The sequence below is a fragment of the Cervus canadensis genome, chromosome 24 (genome assembly GCF_019320065.1).
Source record: "Cervus canadensis isolate Bull #8, Minnesota chromosome 24, ASM1932006v1, whole genome shotgun sequence".
NCBI lineage: Eukaryota > Metazoa > Chordata > Mammalia > Artiodactyla > Cervidae > Cervus > Cervus canadensis.
The window spans coordinates 42,923,211-42,942,097 of record NC_057409.1 but is presented as its reverse complement, the minus strand read 5'-3'; the positions used below and the strand labels follow the sequence as shown (position 1 = coordinate 42,942,097).

The window sequence follows — 18,887 nt, the reverse complement described above, 5'->3', positions numbered from 1 at the left end:
TTTCTCAGATGGAAACTTAAATTATTGAGCTGAGACCTTCTTTTCTAATAGAAGAATTGAATGTTGAATATTTTTCTTTAAGCAGTTGTTTAGCTGCATTCCACAAAATTTATTGTATTTTATTTTCATTTTAATTTATTCAAAATATTTTCTAGTTTCTAGTTTTTCTGAGGCATCTTCTTTGATTTATGGATTAGAAGGGTTTTGTTCAATCTCTTAAGTATTTGAGGGTTTTCCACATAGCTTTCTTTGATTCCATGCCAGAAAACATACTTTCTATGGGTTCTTTTTTTTTTAATTTATTAAGATTTGTTTTATGTTACTGAACATGATCTACCTTGACAAATCTCTCATGTGCCCTTGTATATTCTGCTGCTGTTGGATGGAGTGTTACATAAATGTCAGTTAGATAAAATTGATTGACAATGGTTTTTAGATCTTCTCTGTTCTTGCTGATTCTGTTTGCTTTATCAATTACTGAGAGAGGAGTGTTGAATTCTCCAAATATATTAGTGGGTTTTTATTTTATTCCAGTTAGCTTTTGCTTTGTGTATTTTGAAGGTTTTTTGTTTATTTTTGTTTTTTTAATGTGCAGAACCATTTAGGAGTTGTTATGTCTTTTTGGAATTGAGCTTTTTATCATTATGCATTTTTGGGGGGCTCTGGTAATTTTCTTTGTTCTGAGGTGTGCTTTGATTAGTGTTGGTATCATCTATTTTTTTCTATCCTTTCTGTATCATTCTATATTTCCATTCTATCTGTACTGTATTTGAAGGGCATTTCTTAGAGACACCATATACCATCTTTTGGATTACTTGAGTATTTTTTAGTAATCTATTTTATTTTATATATTGGCTTTTGACCCTATCTCTTTATATAATAAAATTTTTTTTTAATATTTGTATTTATTATTTTTGACTGTGCGAGGTCTCCCTTGCAGCGCCCGGGCTGCTCACTGTGGTGGCGTGTCTTGTTGGGAGCGCAGGCTCTGGGGTGCGAGGGCGCCAGGAGCTGCAGCGCCAGCTCAGTAGTTGAGTCTCTCAGGCTTGGGAGCGCAGGCTCAATAGTTGTGGCGCACTGGCTTAGTTGCTCTGTGACATGTGGGATCTCCGTGTATCGGGGATCGGACCTATGTCTCCTGCACTGGCAGGCGGATTCTTTACCACTGAGTCACCACGGAAGCCCTAAAAAAATTTTTTTTTATTGAAGTATAGTTGATTTACAATGTTCTGTTTAATTTCTGTTCTTTGTATACTTTTTTGTTGTCATTGTTGGTTGCTATGGGAATTATAATATACATACTTAAATTTTTATGTAATCAGATAAAATGTAGAAATTATATAATCAATTATGTCTCTCTAGCCTCTTCCTTTTATACTAGTGGTCATGTATATTCTATCTTTAGACATTGAAAATTCTGTACAGATCATATATATGACCATATGTATATGCCTTCACAATTTTCCCTTAAGAAATTGGGCATGATAGTAATAATTTTTACAAAGGAAAACTTGATGATAAAGGCCCTAATTGATAAAATTTGATGAGTCAAAAGCAGATTGCATCGTTGCTGTAAGATTTACATTAAAGGCGATTGAAACAAATTATTTTAGCAAAATAAACATGAAAATTGAAAAAAATTAGAAATAGTCTACGTATCATCTTTAGTAAAGTAATAAAAAATTAATGGACTCAGAATTTGCACTGGAAGAATACTTTGTTGATAAAAGATTAATTAGTGTTACACATTGAAAAACACATACACAACATACTATACACACACAGCTTTGGTCAGGATGGATGGGATGAAGGCTTGAAGAGTCAGAGAAGCTTACACTGCCACATCTGTTTTTTAAAAAAATTGTATCTGAGTGTGTACATATGAACATTTATATTCTGAAAAATCTCAGACCCTACTGCCTGCTAGCTGGGTTTCCACTGATGGCATGGGGGAGTGCAACACAAATAACATTGCACTTTCTACTTTATCCAGTTCCCTTTCTTTTAATATTTTGATATAGCATGCTTTGTTTCTATAATAAAAAGCTAATCAAAATTCTGTATTAATAGCAGTGACTTACAATGGAGTTAAATGTTGAAAAAAGAAACTTTTTAACTTTACGCAGTTAAAGCAGTGTTCTTGGTGTGTTGATATCTGCTAGGTTTCATTCTTTTTGAGGTCTTTGAAATAGTGGCTGGTAAGGAGATAAATAGGTATGTAGTTAACATCTGCTCATGATTCAACCACAGAAGAGTGGATAAGGCTATAGAATAATAGTACTGTTAGAAGTAAATCACTGTCACAGCAACATATATATGCCTGGTCAAAACAACTAGGTCCTAAACATCACTGGGCAGAACTACCCTATGCACACAAACGTTGGTTTATCTAGAATATAAACATATACAGAGCACAGTTTTTTAAAAAGTCTGTTTTCTCTTTCTAAAGAGAGATTAGTAATAGTAATTCTCTTCTGACTTAAGGATTTATATATTAATAAAAGAATATTAAAATGTGTAGTATGGAGCTGTGAGTTTTGGACCTGATTTTCATTATTTTTCTGTATCTGCAAAGAAAAAGGCAAAGGAAGTGATACTATGCCTCATGCATTGGATGCCTGCCTCAAAATTAGGCTTATTTGTTCCCATTTTATAAATGAGAATACTCAGGCCCAGAAAGGTAAGTATTTTAGTGTTTTAGAGAGTTCCTAAGTGTGGGATTTCTACTAATGGCTATTTAGTTTTGAGGCCTCTGTTTTTAAAATCTTGTCACAGTATTAGGTAGTAGCACTTACATATGTGGCTGATGGTGAGTACCTGTTAGGAACAGGTATCACACAAAGCTGGGTGATTTGAAAGAAGACAAAGTAAAGCGCAGTGTACACTAGAGGCTCCTTCCTTCTTGCTGCTTTCTGGGGGCGTGTGTAATAGCGCCTCTAAGATGCCTAGAGCAGGATTGCCTTTAGTCTTAAGAGAAGGATAGCGAACAAATAGACTGATAAATCAGTGGATGGGAGGGTAGAAAATTGGTAGAAAAGGTTAGAAAACAGGGCATTTTAAGTAGAAATATTAATCTCGGCTCTTGATTTGGTAAACACAGATACTATGCTGTGATGTTAGAAATTTCAAAACAAATATAGTTTAAAAAATAAAGTGATTCTAGGAGAAAAAAAATTTTAGTTTCTAAAAGACACATGCTCTTCTGTATCAGTCATGTAATATCAGTATAGATGGGTCTGCTTACTTGCCATCAGGCTTGTCAATCACACATAGTGTGGAATCCGAGCTTTTTTATTTATGGAAACCTGCTTTTATTGCCAGAAGTACAGCAAGAAATAGCAACTTTGCAAAATAAATTACATAGGGAAGATAAAGTTTGCTTATTTTTGAGGGGCAGCAAACTAGAAGACATTTCCCCCTGAAATTCTCCAGACTATTTTTTGAAAATTACTTTGTTAACTGAGACAAGCTTAAATTATAAAACCTATCCTCAGAGATATTTTGGCCAAGCAGGAACATAACTAAGGGAAATGTTCCTCACATTGTTACAAGTGGAATTTTCAGACATGTCATTGTGAAAGTATTTCCTTAGATCATCCTTTAGAGGAGTACTGGTTTTTTTCTTTTTCCTTTGAAATCCTTATTTTTGAGTGTTTTATTGGATCAAAAATGAAGGAATATTAAAGCACCAATTTGTTTTATGCAGTTTTTCCTTTGTTTGCTTGAGGTAGTTTTTTTTCTAGACTCTTGGTTGTAAGTGACAAACCAACTTAAGTAAAATAACAGTAGATTTGGTGAAATTCTGAACAACCAAGAGCTTGGATAGATCTGTCCACAAGGATGAAATGCTTTCAGGATACTTTCTGATAATCTTTTAATTTTTCACCTTTGTCTAGCTCTTAGCTTCATTCTGTCCTGTTGACTCAAATCAGTAGTCCTTCATTGAATACCTGTTATGTGCTAGACACGATTTTAGTTGGTGGAGAAGCAAGTGATAACATAAGACAAACTAAGTCTGTGTCCTCAAGAAGCACTCTTTCTAGTGCAGGGACTTGTTCTACATAGCAGAGGACAAGGCCAGAGACCATTATGGACTTGATTTACATCTCTAAGACCCATGAGGCAAGAGGGTGTCTTCCCCACCTACTCTCCTAGAAAAATTCCAGGGAAGGACTCTGTTAGGTTGTGATCCCATTCTGCAATCAGTAACTGCACCCAGAAGGGTAAGATACTGTTGCTAAGCAAGCCTGGGTCATTTAAACTCAATACTTAGGGGCCAAAGCCTGTTACCAAAAGGAGGAAAGGGATGTATACTAGACAGGCAAAGATAGTAGCTCTTCATTGACATTTGCATTATGAAGTTTGATTTCTTGTATTCAGTGCTTCAGATAAACGTATCACATATGCCAAAGCTTTACTGATTTTGAAAACTTAAAAAAAAAATGTTGGTCTTTCTCCTCATTTCTAAATCTAAAGTAATTGTGAACTTCAGTTTGATATGCGAAGAGCCAGATAAATAATTTAACATGTGCTTCCCACATAATTCGCCATATTGATAGGAAAGTTGTAGTCTTATAGATTATAAAGGCATGGTTTTGAAAGCTAATGTTGCATGGTGTTTTAGTTTGGGTTTCTCCAAAACACGGACTTGTTTGGAAGAGATGTTAAGGAAGTAGTGAAGAGATGGGGAAAGGACAAAAGCCAACATGAATGTGTTAATAAGTAGTATACCACAGTAGACAGCAGGAGCTTGGGCCTGCTGAGCACCTCTGATTGATCATGTGAACGTATCTGAGAATCGTCTCAGTGAGGAGGTAAGGAAACTGGGGTGTTTATCCATTACCTTCTGTCCCTCAGTGGTTGGAGGTTTAAGGGATGTTGACTTCCGGCCACTTCCTGTTTGGCCTGCTGCCTGTTGAGTGTGCTCCTTCAGTTTAGAGAAAGCTCTGAGGCACAGAGGGACGGATACTTGAGAACTGTCCAGAGAACTATCCACAGGAACTGCAGGTCTCTCCATAGTGGCTGTGAATGGATATGGGAAGGGCTTTGATAGTTTCAGCTATACATGGTGAAAGATACGGTATATCCTCAAGTAGGTGGTTATTCCTTTGATTTTTCACCAAAATTCCTGTGTAGTGCTAGAACAACATAAGTACCTATACTTACCTCCCACCCCAGTTCAGCTCATTTTCTCTACATTATGATTGTTGACACTGTCGGCTGAAATACACCGCAGAAATTTCAGGAGCTTAACAAAGGTTTACTGTGGCCAGTGTAGGTTTGGTGGCTTTCTGGAAGAGCTTTCCTCTAAACAATGACTCAGAGCTCCAGCTGAAATTCCACTGTCCCAGAGTACTCCCTGCCCACCAGGTGGACGGGAGAATACGTGGAGAGGCGACATGTCCCTTCAATCACAGTGGGTGGCTGGAAGCAGTTACAGCGCTCCCGCCTAAGTAGAAGGAAGGCACTGTCTCTGACCCATTTGGCAATAAAGAATTTTCACTCAGCTGTCAAGATTTCGTGAATTTTAATGGTGGTTTCCAAGACCCATAAGTCACATTTCTTCTTCCTTAATAGTAGTCACATGTTGCACGTGCACAATTAATTACCGTTTCCTTTATTGATGGTTACATCACAAATGGTAAAAATAAAGAGCAGTTATTTACTATTCACAAAACTGAAGATTCTTGCTTTGTCATTAATTTAGCACCCAGCAAAGAATTGCAGCAGAATTTCTTAATTTCCTCTTTAAAGTTTTGGCACCCCTTTTCAAAGGATTGTTTCAGTGGCTAATTTATTCTACATGAACAAATGGTAGCAGAGTGTAGGATGGGATGGTGGGAGGAGAAGCCACAGCTGATTGATGTAATTGTCAAAGCAGGAAGTGATGAAACCTGAAATTAGGACAGATGGTAAAGAATCTGCCTATAATGCCGGAGACCCAGGTTTGATCCCTGAGTTGGGAAGATCCCCTGGAGAAGGAGATGGCAGTCCACTCCAGTATTCTTGCCTGGGAAATCCCTTGGACAGGGGAACCTGGTGGGTTGTAGTCCATGGGGGTCACGAAGAGTTGGACACAACTGAGTGACTAACACTGATGGATATGGAAAGGAAGGAATGATAAGGAAGTATTGGTGAATCTTACAGTTTTTGTTCGGGAGAGTTTACAGGAGAGGTAAAGTGATTTGGGGAGGCCAATAGTGCTTCTCCCTCAGAGCTTTTCCCCAAGCTGCTCTTCTCTCCAGCTGGGCCACTCCTCATATACTCTTTGCTGTCTCCTGTGTGTGTTCAGAGGCCTTCCTAAGTTCTGTATAAAATGGCAGCCTCACACAGCTCGCTCCCCTGCTTCTTTGCCCTACTTTCTCCCCTGTTATTAACACCTACCATATTGGTTTTATGAACAACTTCCCCTTTTAGCATAGAAGTTTTGCAACGGCAGGCATCTTTTCTCTTGTTCTGTATCTGTATCTGTTAATAGGTACGCAATAAATGTTTATTGAATGAAAGCCATGTAAGGTAGGCCACTCAGAAGATGAATAGACGTGGTAGGTTTAAAATTGCTTTGTAACTCACCTCTTTAGACATATATGGCAGGCAATTCTAAAATGTATTTCTTCAGGGATAGAGAATTGAAGCTAATGGTATAGACGTTAACAAGTACAATATGATGCATGTACTGATTGGTATTAAAATTCCAAGTACCTCTTGAAATAGGAAATTTCAGTTCTCTTTTGTTTTTTGTATTTATTGTTGCTCTTGGAAGACTCGTATTAACAAGTCTTTATTGGTTGCAAAAGGATCTGTTTATTTTAGTTTTTAAAAAAAATTGTTTGCAAGAGAAGTGTCAGACTGCAGTGGAAGCCCAGAAAGGAGCCGTGGCATGCTGTGAACTAAGGCAGTTTGAACTTTGGTTACAGCTGGCTGATGCTGGGAATGCTCGAGGGCTAAGTCCCTGCTTCACTGTACAGTATTTCCTCTTACTGTTTGTTTAGACTTGAATGTAGTGTAAAAAAGTTGCTAGCGCCTGCTTTAGAGTGATGAATTAAAGGCCAATTATTCCTTCTACTCCATTTCTTTTTAAAAAATTTTATTGAAATGTAGTTGCTTTACAATATTGTATGAATTTCTGCGGTATAGCAAAGTGATTCAGTTATACATTTATATATTCTTTTTTATATATTCTCCCCTTCTCCGCCATTTCTTAAAGCTTTTACTTTATACTGCTATACAGGGAACCTTCTTTAAAGGGTCATGTCTAACTTCTCGCATCCTATTTATGCCCCAGACTATACAGTAGGACTTCTGCCCGTGGACTTTATTGACTTATCTCTTGAAAGGGAGGGAGTACAGTGTGCTCTGCATGCCAGGTGTTTTATGGATTTTCTTCTGTTTGATCCTCACAGCAATCCAGAGACAACCTTTTCCCCAAACTTCTCTTTGCAGGACCCTGAAATGTTCTTGTTTCCCAAGATTCCATTCGGTACCCCCTTCTCTTATGCTTCATCAGTTGTGTATGCACCAGTGGCTTTAACCTGTATAGACAGATTACTTCTAAGTTTCTCCTTCAGACACAGAACTCTAGATACACTCTTGGGCACACTAAAGTGTAAAACTGACTTTTAAGTCTCAATTTAATAACCTACAACTGTATCAAACCCAGAGTTTGAAACTGAATTATAGACAAGTTGCCAAAGCCTGCAACTTGGGGAAATCATCATCATGCTAGATGCTGTTTACTAGGTTTGTGCTCTGTACAGAAATATTCTCATTTAATCCTCACAACAACCCAAGTTGTTTTATGGAAGCACTAAGAGAGATTTAGAACAGTTAAGGAGCGTAACCAGTCGGCAGTACAACAGATGGAGTTGGATTTTAACAGAATATGTGTAGTTGCACACTCCACACTCTATCCGTTCTGCGACACTTCTCGTCCCCCCTCCCTTCAACATGAACACAGCACATGTAGACGCCCCTGTGAGCACCCACTACTGCTGACCTTTTGAGTTGCTCTGAAATATTTCATGTTTCTTGATTCTGATTGCCTTGCTTACTTGGATTATTGCAGTAGCCACTTAATAAATCTTCCTGACATCCATACTGCTGTCAAAATTATTTTTTCTATAATGCAAATTTGATTGTCATTTCCCTTATTGCCTTTGGGATAAAATACTTGGCAAGGTATTCAAGACCTTTGTTCGTGGTCATGCTGTGTGCACGGTCCTTTTGTTTAAGCCATTATCAGGCACATTTATGTCCTAGAGGTATATTTCAGGATTATGCTTTGTTCTTCCGCCATGCCCTTTAGTTGTTGCATCACTGTCAAATTCCCGTTTTTTTTTTCCTTTTTAAAAATATCAGTTTTATTTTTAAAAATTAGCATTGTGATGTTAAATTAACATAATATCATTTAAATTTTGCAGTCCTGTTGAGCATTCTATATGTTTTATGCTGTTGTTGAACCCACTTTCTATTGGGTATGACAGGCAAAAAAACAAGTAAAATAAAGTGTGATAAATGTAATGGTTTTAAATTAAGATTCAATGAAAAAATACAGCTGCCCTATTTAGCCAAGTCTAAAAGGATCAATGAAGATGTCTTTAAGGTGAAAAACATTAAACTGATTTGAAGATTGCTAGACTAAAGCAGGGATGGGGTTGGGTGTTCTAGGCATGTGCAGAGATGGGCTGACCCTAGTCAGCAAATGGGAAGTCACATTCAGGACGGCTGGAGGGCAGAGTGTAGAGGATGCCACTAGGTCATAACCTGGGAGATCTGGCAGTAGACTATTGTGCAGTCGTTCAGTTGTGCCTGACTCTTTGCGACCCCATGGACTGCAGCACACCAAGCTTCCCTGCCTTTCACTATCTCCCGGATCAAATTCCCATTTTTAAGAGTTACATCAAGTGGCAGCTTTTTCACAAAACCTCTGCTCTTTCAGCATTTCCTCTCCTTTTGAGTATCCTCGTTTGTGATCACTAGTACTGCGGTCCTTATAGGTATGACCTCTTATAGGTGGGGAAAGGAAAGATGCAAATGATGATGGAGAAATTTAAATTTGGACTATGAGGAAGCTGTAGTTGAGGGCTCAGAAGGAGATGAGAAAGATATTGTTGAAACTGGAGAAAGGGGCATCCTTGTTATGTCGAGGCAGAAAATTTAGCAATACTCTTGACATTAGTAGCATGGAAAGTAGGAACTGTGCCTAATAAACAGGATGACCTATCTAAGGAGATTTCTAAGCAGAGTGTGAAGGTGCCCAGAAGTTCCTTCTTGCTGCTTGTAGCAAAATGTGTGCCCTGTGACCTCTTAACACTGAACCTATCACTCTTCTGGTTTTTTGTTTTTTTGTGTGTGTTTTCTTAATGGAGGTAATAGTTAATTTGCAATGTTGTGTTATTTCTGGTGTACAGCAAAGTGATTCAGTTATACTTACATCTCTGTATATGTGTATGTATGTTCTTTTCACATTCTTTCCCCTTATGGTTTATTGTAGGTTAGTGAATATACAGTAGGACTTTGTTTCAATCCCAGTCTCCCAATATACCTGTCCCTTACCCCCTCTCCCCTTTGGTAATCCAAAGGTTTTTTTCCTATGTCTGTGGATCTGTTTCTGTTTTGTAAATGAGTTCATTTGTGTCATATTATAGATTTCATATATAAGTGATCCCTTATGGTATTTGTCTTTCTCTTTCTGACTTCACTTAGTGTAATAATCTCTAGGTTCATCCATATTGCTGCTAATGGTATTATTTCATTCTACTTTATGACTGAATATAGGTGCACATTGTATATATGTACCACACCTTCTTTATCCATTCCTCTGTTGATGAATATTTAGGTTGTTTCCATGTCCTGGCTATTGTAAATTAATTTTATTTTATTTATTTGTAAATTAGATTTTAAAATTAGATTTTTAAATTTCTAGAATAGACTTTTTTTTTTTGATACCATATCTATAGGAAATCAGTTTGGTTAATTTGATTATTTAGTTCTTATTAGGGTTAATCATTAATTTGGTACTGCTGTGCCTGCGTCAATTCTTGATGTTATCTGTTAATGTTTCATTGAAAACTTAATAAAAAAATTTACTGAAACCTGGAGTAACTGAAGAAAGTATGAGTAGAAATAAATTATGGAAGCACATACTTTTCCCCTAAATTTCCCTTAGCTGATAATAAAGTTCTCATAAGTTTATCATTTTAAAACATAATTTTTAATAGTTTTAATAGCCCATTATATTTTCCATCAATTTCCTTAACCTCCAATATCGGATATATTATTTATGGTTTTTACTATTGTAAATGTTATGAATGTCTTTGAATCTAAAACCCTTTCCACATTAAAAAGAATATCTAATTTCTTGGCTGCACCGAGTCTTACTTGCAGTGTGCAGGGTCTTAGTTGCGGTGCGAGGGCTCCAGAGCGCGCGGCCCCGGAGTTTGTGGTCCCCAGACCGTCCAGTCGAGGTGCCCGCGCTCAGCAGCTGCAGCCCACAGGCTTAGTTGCGCTGAGCTGGGTGGGATCTGAGCTTCCTGACCAGGAATCGCGCCTACATCCCCCGTACTGGAAAACAGAAGCTCCACCACTGGACCACCAGGGAAGTCCCCCTTTTCTGCATTTGATTATTCTGTTTACATGCCTAAATAGAGAGTCGTTGAATCAAAGAATATGAATTTTTAAAATACAGGTAGTAAGTTCACATGTAAGTTTTAAAACGTACAATTAGAAATACGGTGAAATAACTCCCTTGCACCTCTCTGTCTGCCCACCATCCCGTTCCCCTTTGTGGAGGCAGCCATTGTCATCAGTTTTTTATATTTCTTTCCAGGGACATTTTAAGTGGATGTATGTCTCTGTGTGTGTGTAGGAGGTGGAAGCTTAGCCAGTGGATGAGTAGACATGCACTGTTATAGGCATTTAATCATATTCTGTGCACTATTTATGGAGGAGGAAATGGCAACTCGCTTCAGTATTCTTGCCTGGAAAATCCCATGGACAGAGGAGCCTGACAGTCCATAGAGTGGCAGAGAGTTGGACGTGACTAAGTGAGCACACGTGTACTATTTAAGATAAAATCAACTGCGTTTAACTTTACTAGAATTTAATAAAAGAAGAGGAAGGTAAAATGAAAATGATGGAATTTCTTTTGATTTAAATATTTCTTGGGGATTCCCTGATGGTCCCATGGTTGGGATTCCGTTTTCATTGCCTAGGGCCTGTGTTCAATCCCTGATTAGAGAAGTAATATCTCTCCTGCAAGCCACACAGCACAGCCAGAAAAAAACACAAAAGCATTCTTTATCAGAAGGAAATTAAAATACTTAACAATACTAGTGATGTATGAGAAATATAAATTGGCAGTAAAATTAAAATTTTTAGAGCTCAATAATAATTGAAATGCAAATAAAATGATATTTTTAGTCTTTGGAAAAATTGAGAAAAATTAATAAATATACTTAAGAATGTGGTAAATGAGTATTCTTGTAAGGGCAAAATTCTTTTATTTTTTTTGGCAAAATTCTGATGGCAGGTAATTTGGCAATATTTAAAATTTTAATATGTGTTTACCCTTTAGATACAAGATTTGATGTCTAGAAATTTTGCATAAAGAGATAAGTAAGCATAAAACGAGATATATCTGCCACTGAAAATGTCCATCACTATAAGATTAAGTTGTGATGTATCCAATCAATTGGATACTGTACAGCTATTAATATTAAAAATGGTGATGAAAGAAGGAGGGGACATGTATACCTATGGCTGATTAATGTTGATGTATGGCAGAAACCAACACAATATTGTAAATCAATTATCCTTCAAATAAAAATAAATGAACTTTAAAAAATAGTGATATAGATTCATATTTATTACAGTGGAAATAGGTCCTTGACATGCCCTTTTTCTTTCTCAACAGTAAGGAATAGCACGCCTAATGGGACCTCATTTATATAAAATTGTACATGTGTGTAAATGTAGACAGATTTCTGAAAATAAATACTGATTAAAATGATTATCTCTGAGTGGTGGCCTTTTGGGACTTTGTGGGTTTTTTTTTTTTTTTAGTACTGTTTGATTTCTTTATAGTTAATATTTATTATCATTTTTATACCTGAAGAAGGAAGAGTATTTTTCTCCTTTCTGAACAAATGCATATGTCTAGTTTATCCCTTCTGCTTGTTAATTGACTTTGTGGATAACAAGAAATACAGCTTTTAAGCCAATATGTGATACATTCTAGAAATACCTGACTCTAATAATGTCGGTAAACTTTCTGATGTGGTGTCTGAGGGCCATGGTTTGGGATGCTCTCCTACTGCCGTTGAAATTACCCAGGAACTGGTGCTGATGTCTGGGGCATTCTGAACTCCAGAGCCCAGGGCATTTACTGAAGTTTTCATTGCCTCACCCTGCTGTAAGTTCTTTAAGACCTGATTTTTAAAGAGCAGAGTCAAGTTTGAACCTTTGTTTTTGTTGCTTTGATTTACTTTTTCTCAGCTTTGTTTATAATTAACAAAGAAAATTGTTAGGTATATAAAGCATAGCTCATAGTGATTGAATATATGTATACATTGTGCAAAGCTTCCTCCCATTTAGTTCATTAAAGCATCCATCACTTCACATATTTATCTTTTTTTTCATTTATGCAAGAGAACGTTAAGTTCTACTCTTTCAGTGAATTTCACTTATACAGTATAGTGTTAACCAGTTGTAGTCACCATGTTATATATTACCACCTCAGACCTTATTTATTCATTTATAGCTGAAAATTTATACTCTTCCAGTCAGCCTTTCCCTGTTTCTCCCATACCCCTGGCCGTTACTTTTCCTACTGTTTCCATGAGTTTGACTTCTTTTTTTCTCCCATTTATTTTTATTAGTTGGAGGCTAATTACTTTACAATATTGTAGTGGTTTTTGCCATACATTGACATGAATCAGCCATGGATTTACATGTGTTCCCCATCCCGATCCCCCCCTCCCCATCCCGTCCCTCTGGGTCTTCCCAGTGCACCAGCCCTGAGCACTTGTCTCATGCATCCCACCTGGGCTGGTGATCTGTTTCACCCTTGATAGTATACTTGTTTCAATGCTGTTCTCTCTGAACATCCCATCCTCGCCTTCTCCCACAGAGTCCAAAAGTCTGTTCTGTACATCTGTGTCTCTTTTTCTGTTTTGCATATAGGGTTATTGTTACCATCTTTTTAAATTCCATATATATGCGTTAGTATACTGTATTGGTCTTTATCTTTCTGGCTTACTTCACTCTGTATAATGGGCTCCAGTTTCATCCATCTCATTAGAACTGATTCAAGTGAATTCTTTTTAATGGCTGAGTAATATTCCATGGTGTATATGTCCCACAGCTTCCTTATGCATTGGTCTGCTGATGGGCATCTAGGTTGCTTCCACGTCCTGGCTATTATAAACAGCGCTGCGTGAACACTGGGGTACACGGAGTTTGACTTTTTAAGAAAGGTTACACATGTAAGTGATACCGTGCAGTATTAGTTTCTGTTGATTTACTTTGGATTAACAAAGTATCTGAATTTATTGGACACACCTGCCCTTGTTGATAAACGATAGAAATATTAGAAGTCATTCTCTTCTCTGCATATATGTCAGGTATTGCTTAAATCATTGGGTTAAGGGAAAGTAAAATTCCTGCTCTCCAAACATCTGACACCTGCTCTCCAGACATCTGAACTGAAGTTTCAAAGATTAAGTGTAAATTAGCCAAACCCAGGAAAGGGATATGAGGGTAATGCAGGTAGAGACAGACAGGGCTTGGCACATGTTGGGAACTGTAAGGCCTTCAGCGTGGTTGGGACTAGAGGCCGTGCAGGCAAGAAAAAGGAAGGCCACAGAAGCCAGATCATGAAGGGTCTTGTCAGCTGTCAACGAGTTTCTTTCTCTGGACTTCCATGTAAATACAGCCTTTGTTCACAAAGACTGGAATTCTTTGAGTCATCTTTGACTCTTAAGTCTTCCTCCCTTCCCTTAAACTTCCTCATAATTGGGCACCAAGTCTTGTCAATTTTGGGAACTTGGATTGAAATAGAATAATGACAAGCTAGATGTAGACTGTGTTCTCTATGGCAGGCTGTAACTTAGTCTTTTTAATTTCTAGGGCTGAGCACTGGCTCCCAGACCCTTAGGAAATGTTTACATGAAGGGAGTTCAAAAGAAAAAGTTTAGTGTTTCTACGTGTGACCACGTGTAACTTTTTTCTTCTCCATTTTGTTACAGAAAATCTAGTAGTCTTAGGAAGTCTAGTTGAAAAGTCAGTGCTTGGATAATTTAAAATCTTGGTAATGAAATCAGATCTATTTGATTAGTGCACTGAACAATGATGGAAGCAATGTAGTTTAGGAAGAAAAGTGCCAGACAGCTTTTAACAATTGGATTTTAATGAATATACCCCAGGTTACATAGTCTGTGTACCTTTTTTTGTGGCCAAGAACAATAGTTTTGTGACTATCCCAGAAGAGATTCATTTTTTAGTTAAAGGAAAAGTCATGTACAGGTATATTGATTGCTTTTCACTTGTCCCAGGTAGTTATGTGACTACATGCTTCCTTGAACTTATGGATATGTACTGTATTTATTTTGTGTTTAACTATAAAAGGAAAACTGTACAGAGATATGGTTAGCATTTGCAACAGTTAGGCATTGTTTTAGTGAAATAATTGTGCCATTTTGAAAACAAATTAAGGATTTGAGGCATATCTTGTGAAGCAACTTTTATGATTATCAACAACACAGCTGCTAAAACTATTATCTTGGTGGAATTGAATCTCTTGTTATTTGGGTCACATAACCAGCAACTGAACTTTTATACTTGTAACTATATAAGACCCTTGTCGAGAAATAAGGTGATATGATTAGGAGAGAGGCATCTTAAAATGTTTTCATATATGGCCTTAAGAAAAACAAGGTATTTGTTATTTAGAGAAAGCTAGAATGGTAGCATTATAATATAATCTACTCATGCCTATATTCATGTTTCATATTTTTAAACCCTTTAATTTTAAAATTTTTGTAATATAAATTAGCTAAGCCTATTACTTTCCCCCTTCAAAAAAAAAAGAAAAGGAAATATGAGAGTATTTTTTCTATATCACCTCTAACTTCCCATTACCTCTAGTTTCTTTTTTTTCTTTTTAGTTTTTATTTTTGGCTTATATCTAAATACATATCCTGTAGCTTGAAATGGAAAATATATTTGCATACATGTCTTCAAGTATAGCTCCTATAGGCTGGTTAGTTTGGTTTCTTGAAGTCTATTTATTATAACAGAACTCAGTAAGATATGTGCCTTACAGAGCTGATTAATGTGGAAATTTACTGTAACTTTATCTTTAGCTGCCTTATTTCCTTTTGACTGAGTATAGGTGGTATAATAAGTGAATATTTTCCTATTACACTTACTTAATTTTAAATCCAAGGTGAGCAGTTAAAAATGGGTAGATAAGGATGCTGGCCTTTCTTATTATGCCTTTTTATTTCTCAGGATACATTAAGCTCGTAAATCCTCTCATATATTGATACATTTGTCTTATTTTCTGTTTTTTTGTAGAGATTAGTTGTAGTTGTAAGAAATAATACAGAGATCTTTTGTACACTTAACCTATTTTCCCCAGTGATAACATTTTTGAGGATGACATAGTATTTTGACATTGTAGAAACCACTGCTCTTACTCAAATGTTCTTCAGTTTTTACTTGTACCTGTGTGTATGTGTTTTAAATTCTGTACTGCTTAATTTCCTTTTTATGTTTGTACATCCACCACTACAGTCAAGATGCTGAATAGTTTCCTGTCACCAAAAGGTCCTGCATATTGCCCTTTTGTAACACCTGGTTCTCTCCTGCCGCTTCACTTTCCCTCTTCCTATCTACTAGTGGACCTCTGACAACAATTAATCTTTCTTCCATTTCTAAAATTTTGTTGTGTCCAAAATGTACAAATAAAGCCATAAGTAGCCATTTGAGAGTGACTGTTTTTACTTAATACATGTGGAAATGAAATGAAGTTGCTTAAGTCATGGTCAACTCTTTGCCACCCCGTGGACTGTAGCCTGCCAGGCTCTTCTGTCCATGTGATTTTCTAGGCAAGAATACTGGAGTGGGTTGCCATTTCCTTCTCCAAGGGATTTTCTCAACCCAGGGATTAAACCGGGGTCTCCCGCATTGCAGGGAGACTCTTTACCTTCTGAGCCACCAGGGACTCCCTTACTGTGAGAGCCATCCAAGTTTGTGTGAATCAGTAGCTTATTCCTCCTTGTCACTCGCTTTTTATATTTAAGTTAGAGAAACTCGACCTCGTTTCTGCTTTGTTTCCTTCCTAAGCTGTTTTTTAAGTAAATGTGTCTGTCTTAAATCTAGGGGACAGGACGAGACCGCCTTCCTCCAGCCCCTCTAGCATCATCCGCCGAACCTCCTCCCTGGACACGCTCGCTGCCCCGTACCTCGCGGGGCACTGGCCTCGGGATGGCCATGGGCAGGCTGCTCCTTGCATGCGGGACAAGGCCACCCAGGTAGGTTAATCACAGTTCTTATCTTGAAGCGTTTCACTCTGAAACCATTTCTCATAATATTGTTTGTTCTAGTCTGCTCTCAAATTCTTAAAACTAGTGCGTATTAGCATTATCTGGGAAGCTTATCCAAAATGCAGATCCCCAGGCTTGACCTTTGCATGTTCTCCAGTAGGTTTTGGTTGAGTCTTGAGAATGTGCGTTTTAAACAGTTGTCAAAGGAATTCTGATATATGCAGTAATTTATGGATATGTTTTATCTCACTTTCTTACAGTTTAGAACATCACAGTAAATTTCATTTATGGAATTTGGACTTAAAAATTTGTTACAGTTAAGGTTACTTTTTCATCCAACCTTATATTTTTGTGCCAAAAATCTTCATGTTTTGGGAAATGGGGATTATTTTATATTGCTGATAGAGTCTGTAAATGTAGATATCCTGACAAAGGGACTCTGGAAGCAAAGTTTCATACTTTGAGATTTATAAAAAGTTTTAATTAAATGGATATTAAAGGATCATTTGATCTAACTCCTAGTCTTACGGGTGAGGAAACTAAGGTCCAAGATCATAAAGCCAGTAGTTGACTGTGTCTTGGTTGGGTGTAGTTTCTGTCGCAGCAACTTAACTACAATGATAGTTTGGTTAAATTTTTGTATAATCATTTAACTTTTCTCATAATCATTGGGTGGCAAGCCCCTGAAGGCAAGGCCTGCGTCTGGCTTGCCCGTTTTTGTACTTTCATCACCAGAAATCAGTACTATACTTGATGGAGTAAGACCACTCCAGGAATATTTGCAAAGGATTAAATGAGCAGAACAGTTTCATGGCTAGTGAAGAATGAAAATCATTTAAAGAGTGAAAAGATCCTTGATACTGATTGTTGAAAATCAGCTAAGGTACATCTTGATTTAGACTTTAAATTTATGTCACTTGGTGGTTGCTTGATCTCAGCACTTTATGAGTGGGACCAAGTAAATACACTTTGCAGTGGTTTTTGGATTTACATATTGGTTCCCAGAATTCCAGATGTTCTTGATGGGTTAGTTTGTTTTCTGTTCTGATACTCTTTAAACCCAGCCCCATTGTTAGGGTAGATACTTAGGATTCGAAATTACCTTGAGGGTTATACTCCAGTTGCAACTACAGAAATGAAAATTCAGAGTCTGTACTCATCAAAAGCAATGAGTCTTTTCAGAAATTGTGACTTTTTAAGCCAAAGAGTTCTGTAGAACTCTTGTGTTTATTCAAAATCTGTAACTTTACTGAGATTAAGGCATGGTCATATAGAAAATGAGTGAAAATTCTTTTCCCATTTAGGTTATTACAGAATATTGAGCAACATTTCCTATCCTATACAGTAGAGTTTGAAAAAGAATAGAAACCCATATATGTATAACTGAATCACTTTGTTGTACACCTGAAACTGCCACATTATTAATCAACTGTGCACCAATATAAAATAAAAAAAATGAATACGGTCTCTACTTGCTTTAGCTTCATCCACATGTGACGTTAAAATTAGTGTGAATGTATTTCCTTCAATATTTCTGCAACCCTCTTTATTTCCTCTGCAGTTTCAGGTTCAGTGGGTTCAGATATTTTGCCTTACCAGTAAGAATATACAGTTTTATAAATCGTTGGGAGCCCCTTGTTCTGTGGAAGTTCAGTAAGTCTCTTCAGCGAGTTGCTGTGTTCTAGCTTTAGCTACCACCTGACTGGTGCTCCTGTCTTTTGTTTTGTTTGTAATGCTTTCCCACCATTTGCCTGGATAGCTTACACTCTAATGCTTATAGCAGGTGCCCCTAATCCCATAGAATCTTGCCTGGCTACTTTTCCTGTCCTTCCAGGTTTGGATTAGTTGCCTTTCTTAGGGCACCTCAATCATCACATGATGTCCAAATTGGCTGTTTATCCTTTCTCTCCTAGAAAAAACTCTTTGAACATAAAAACTGTATTTTCTAACTCCAACACCTAGTCTAGTACCTGATATGTTAGAAGATACATATTGCTTTCCAGTATACAATGCAAAATTGAACAAAATTGAAACATACTTAATTAAAACTCAATTTTACTTTGTATTAATTCCTGAATGTCTTATAATAAAGGCTTGGCTTCTTAGTTGAACAAAGAAAGCAATTATCTTTTGAATTAGGAGATTAAGTAAAATTAACAACTTCTGCTGAGTATTTTTTCCTGCCTGAACATCTTATCACTGAAATTAACAACACTGTCTTTTGCTCTTTATGCTTATTTTTATTTGTTTTGCTAATTAATACTCTTTTTTTATCTTTACTTTGTTCTTAAATCTATAAGAAACTTCTATATTCCTTTGCTTTTCCTTGAATTTTTATAC

The 18,887-nt window shown here is 36.9% G+C and overlaps 1 protein-coding gene across 1 annotated transcript in view; it reads left to right on the top strand.

Annotated features, from left to right (window-relative positions):
- Positions 1-18,887, top strand: part of FAM117B (family with sequence similarity 117 member B) — a 68,205-nt gene that overhangs the window by 17,180 nt on the left and 32,138 nt on the right. Inside the window, exon 2 of the mRNA XM_043445195.1 lies at positions 16,384-16,535. Within this exon, the coding sequence (XP_043301130.1) occupies positions 16,384-16,535 (152 nt within the window). The remainder of the gene's footprint in view (positions 1-16,383; positions 16,536-18,887) is intronic.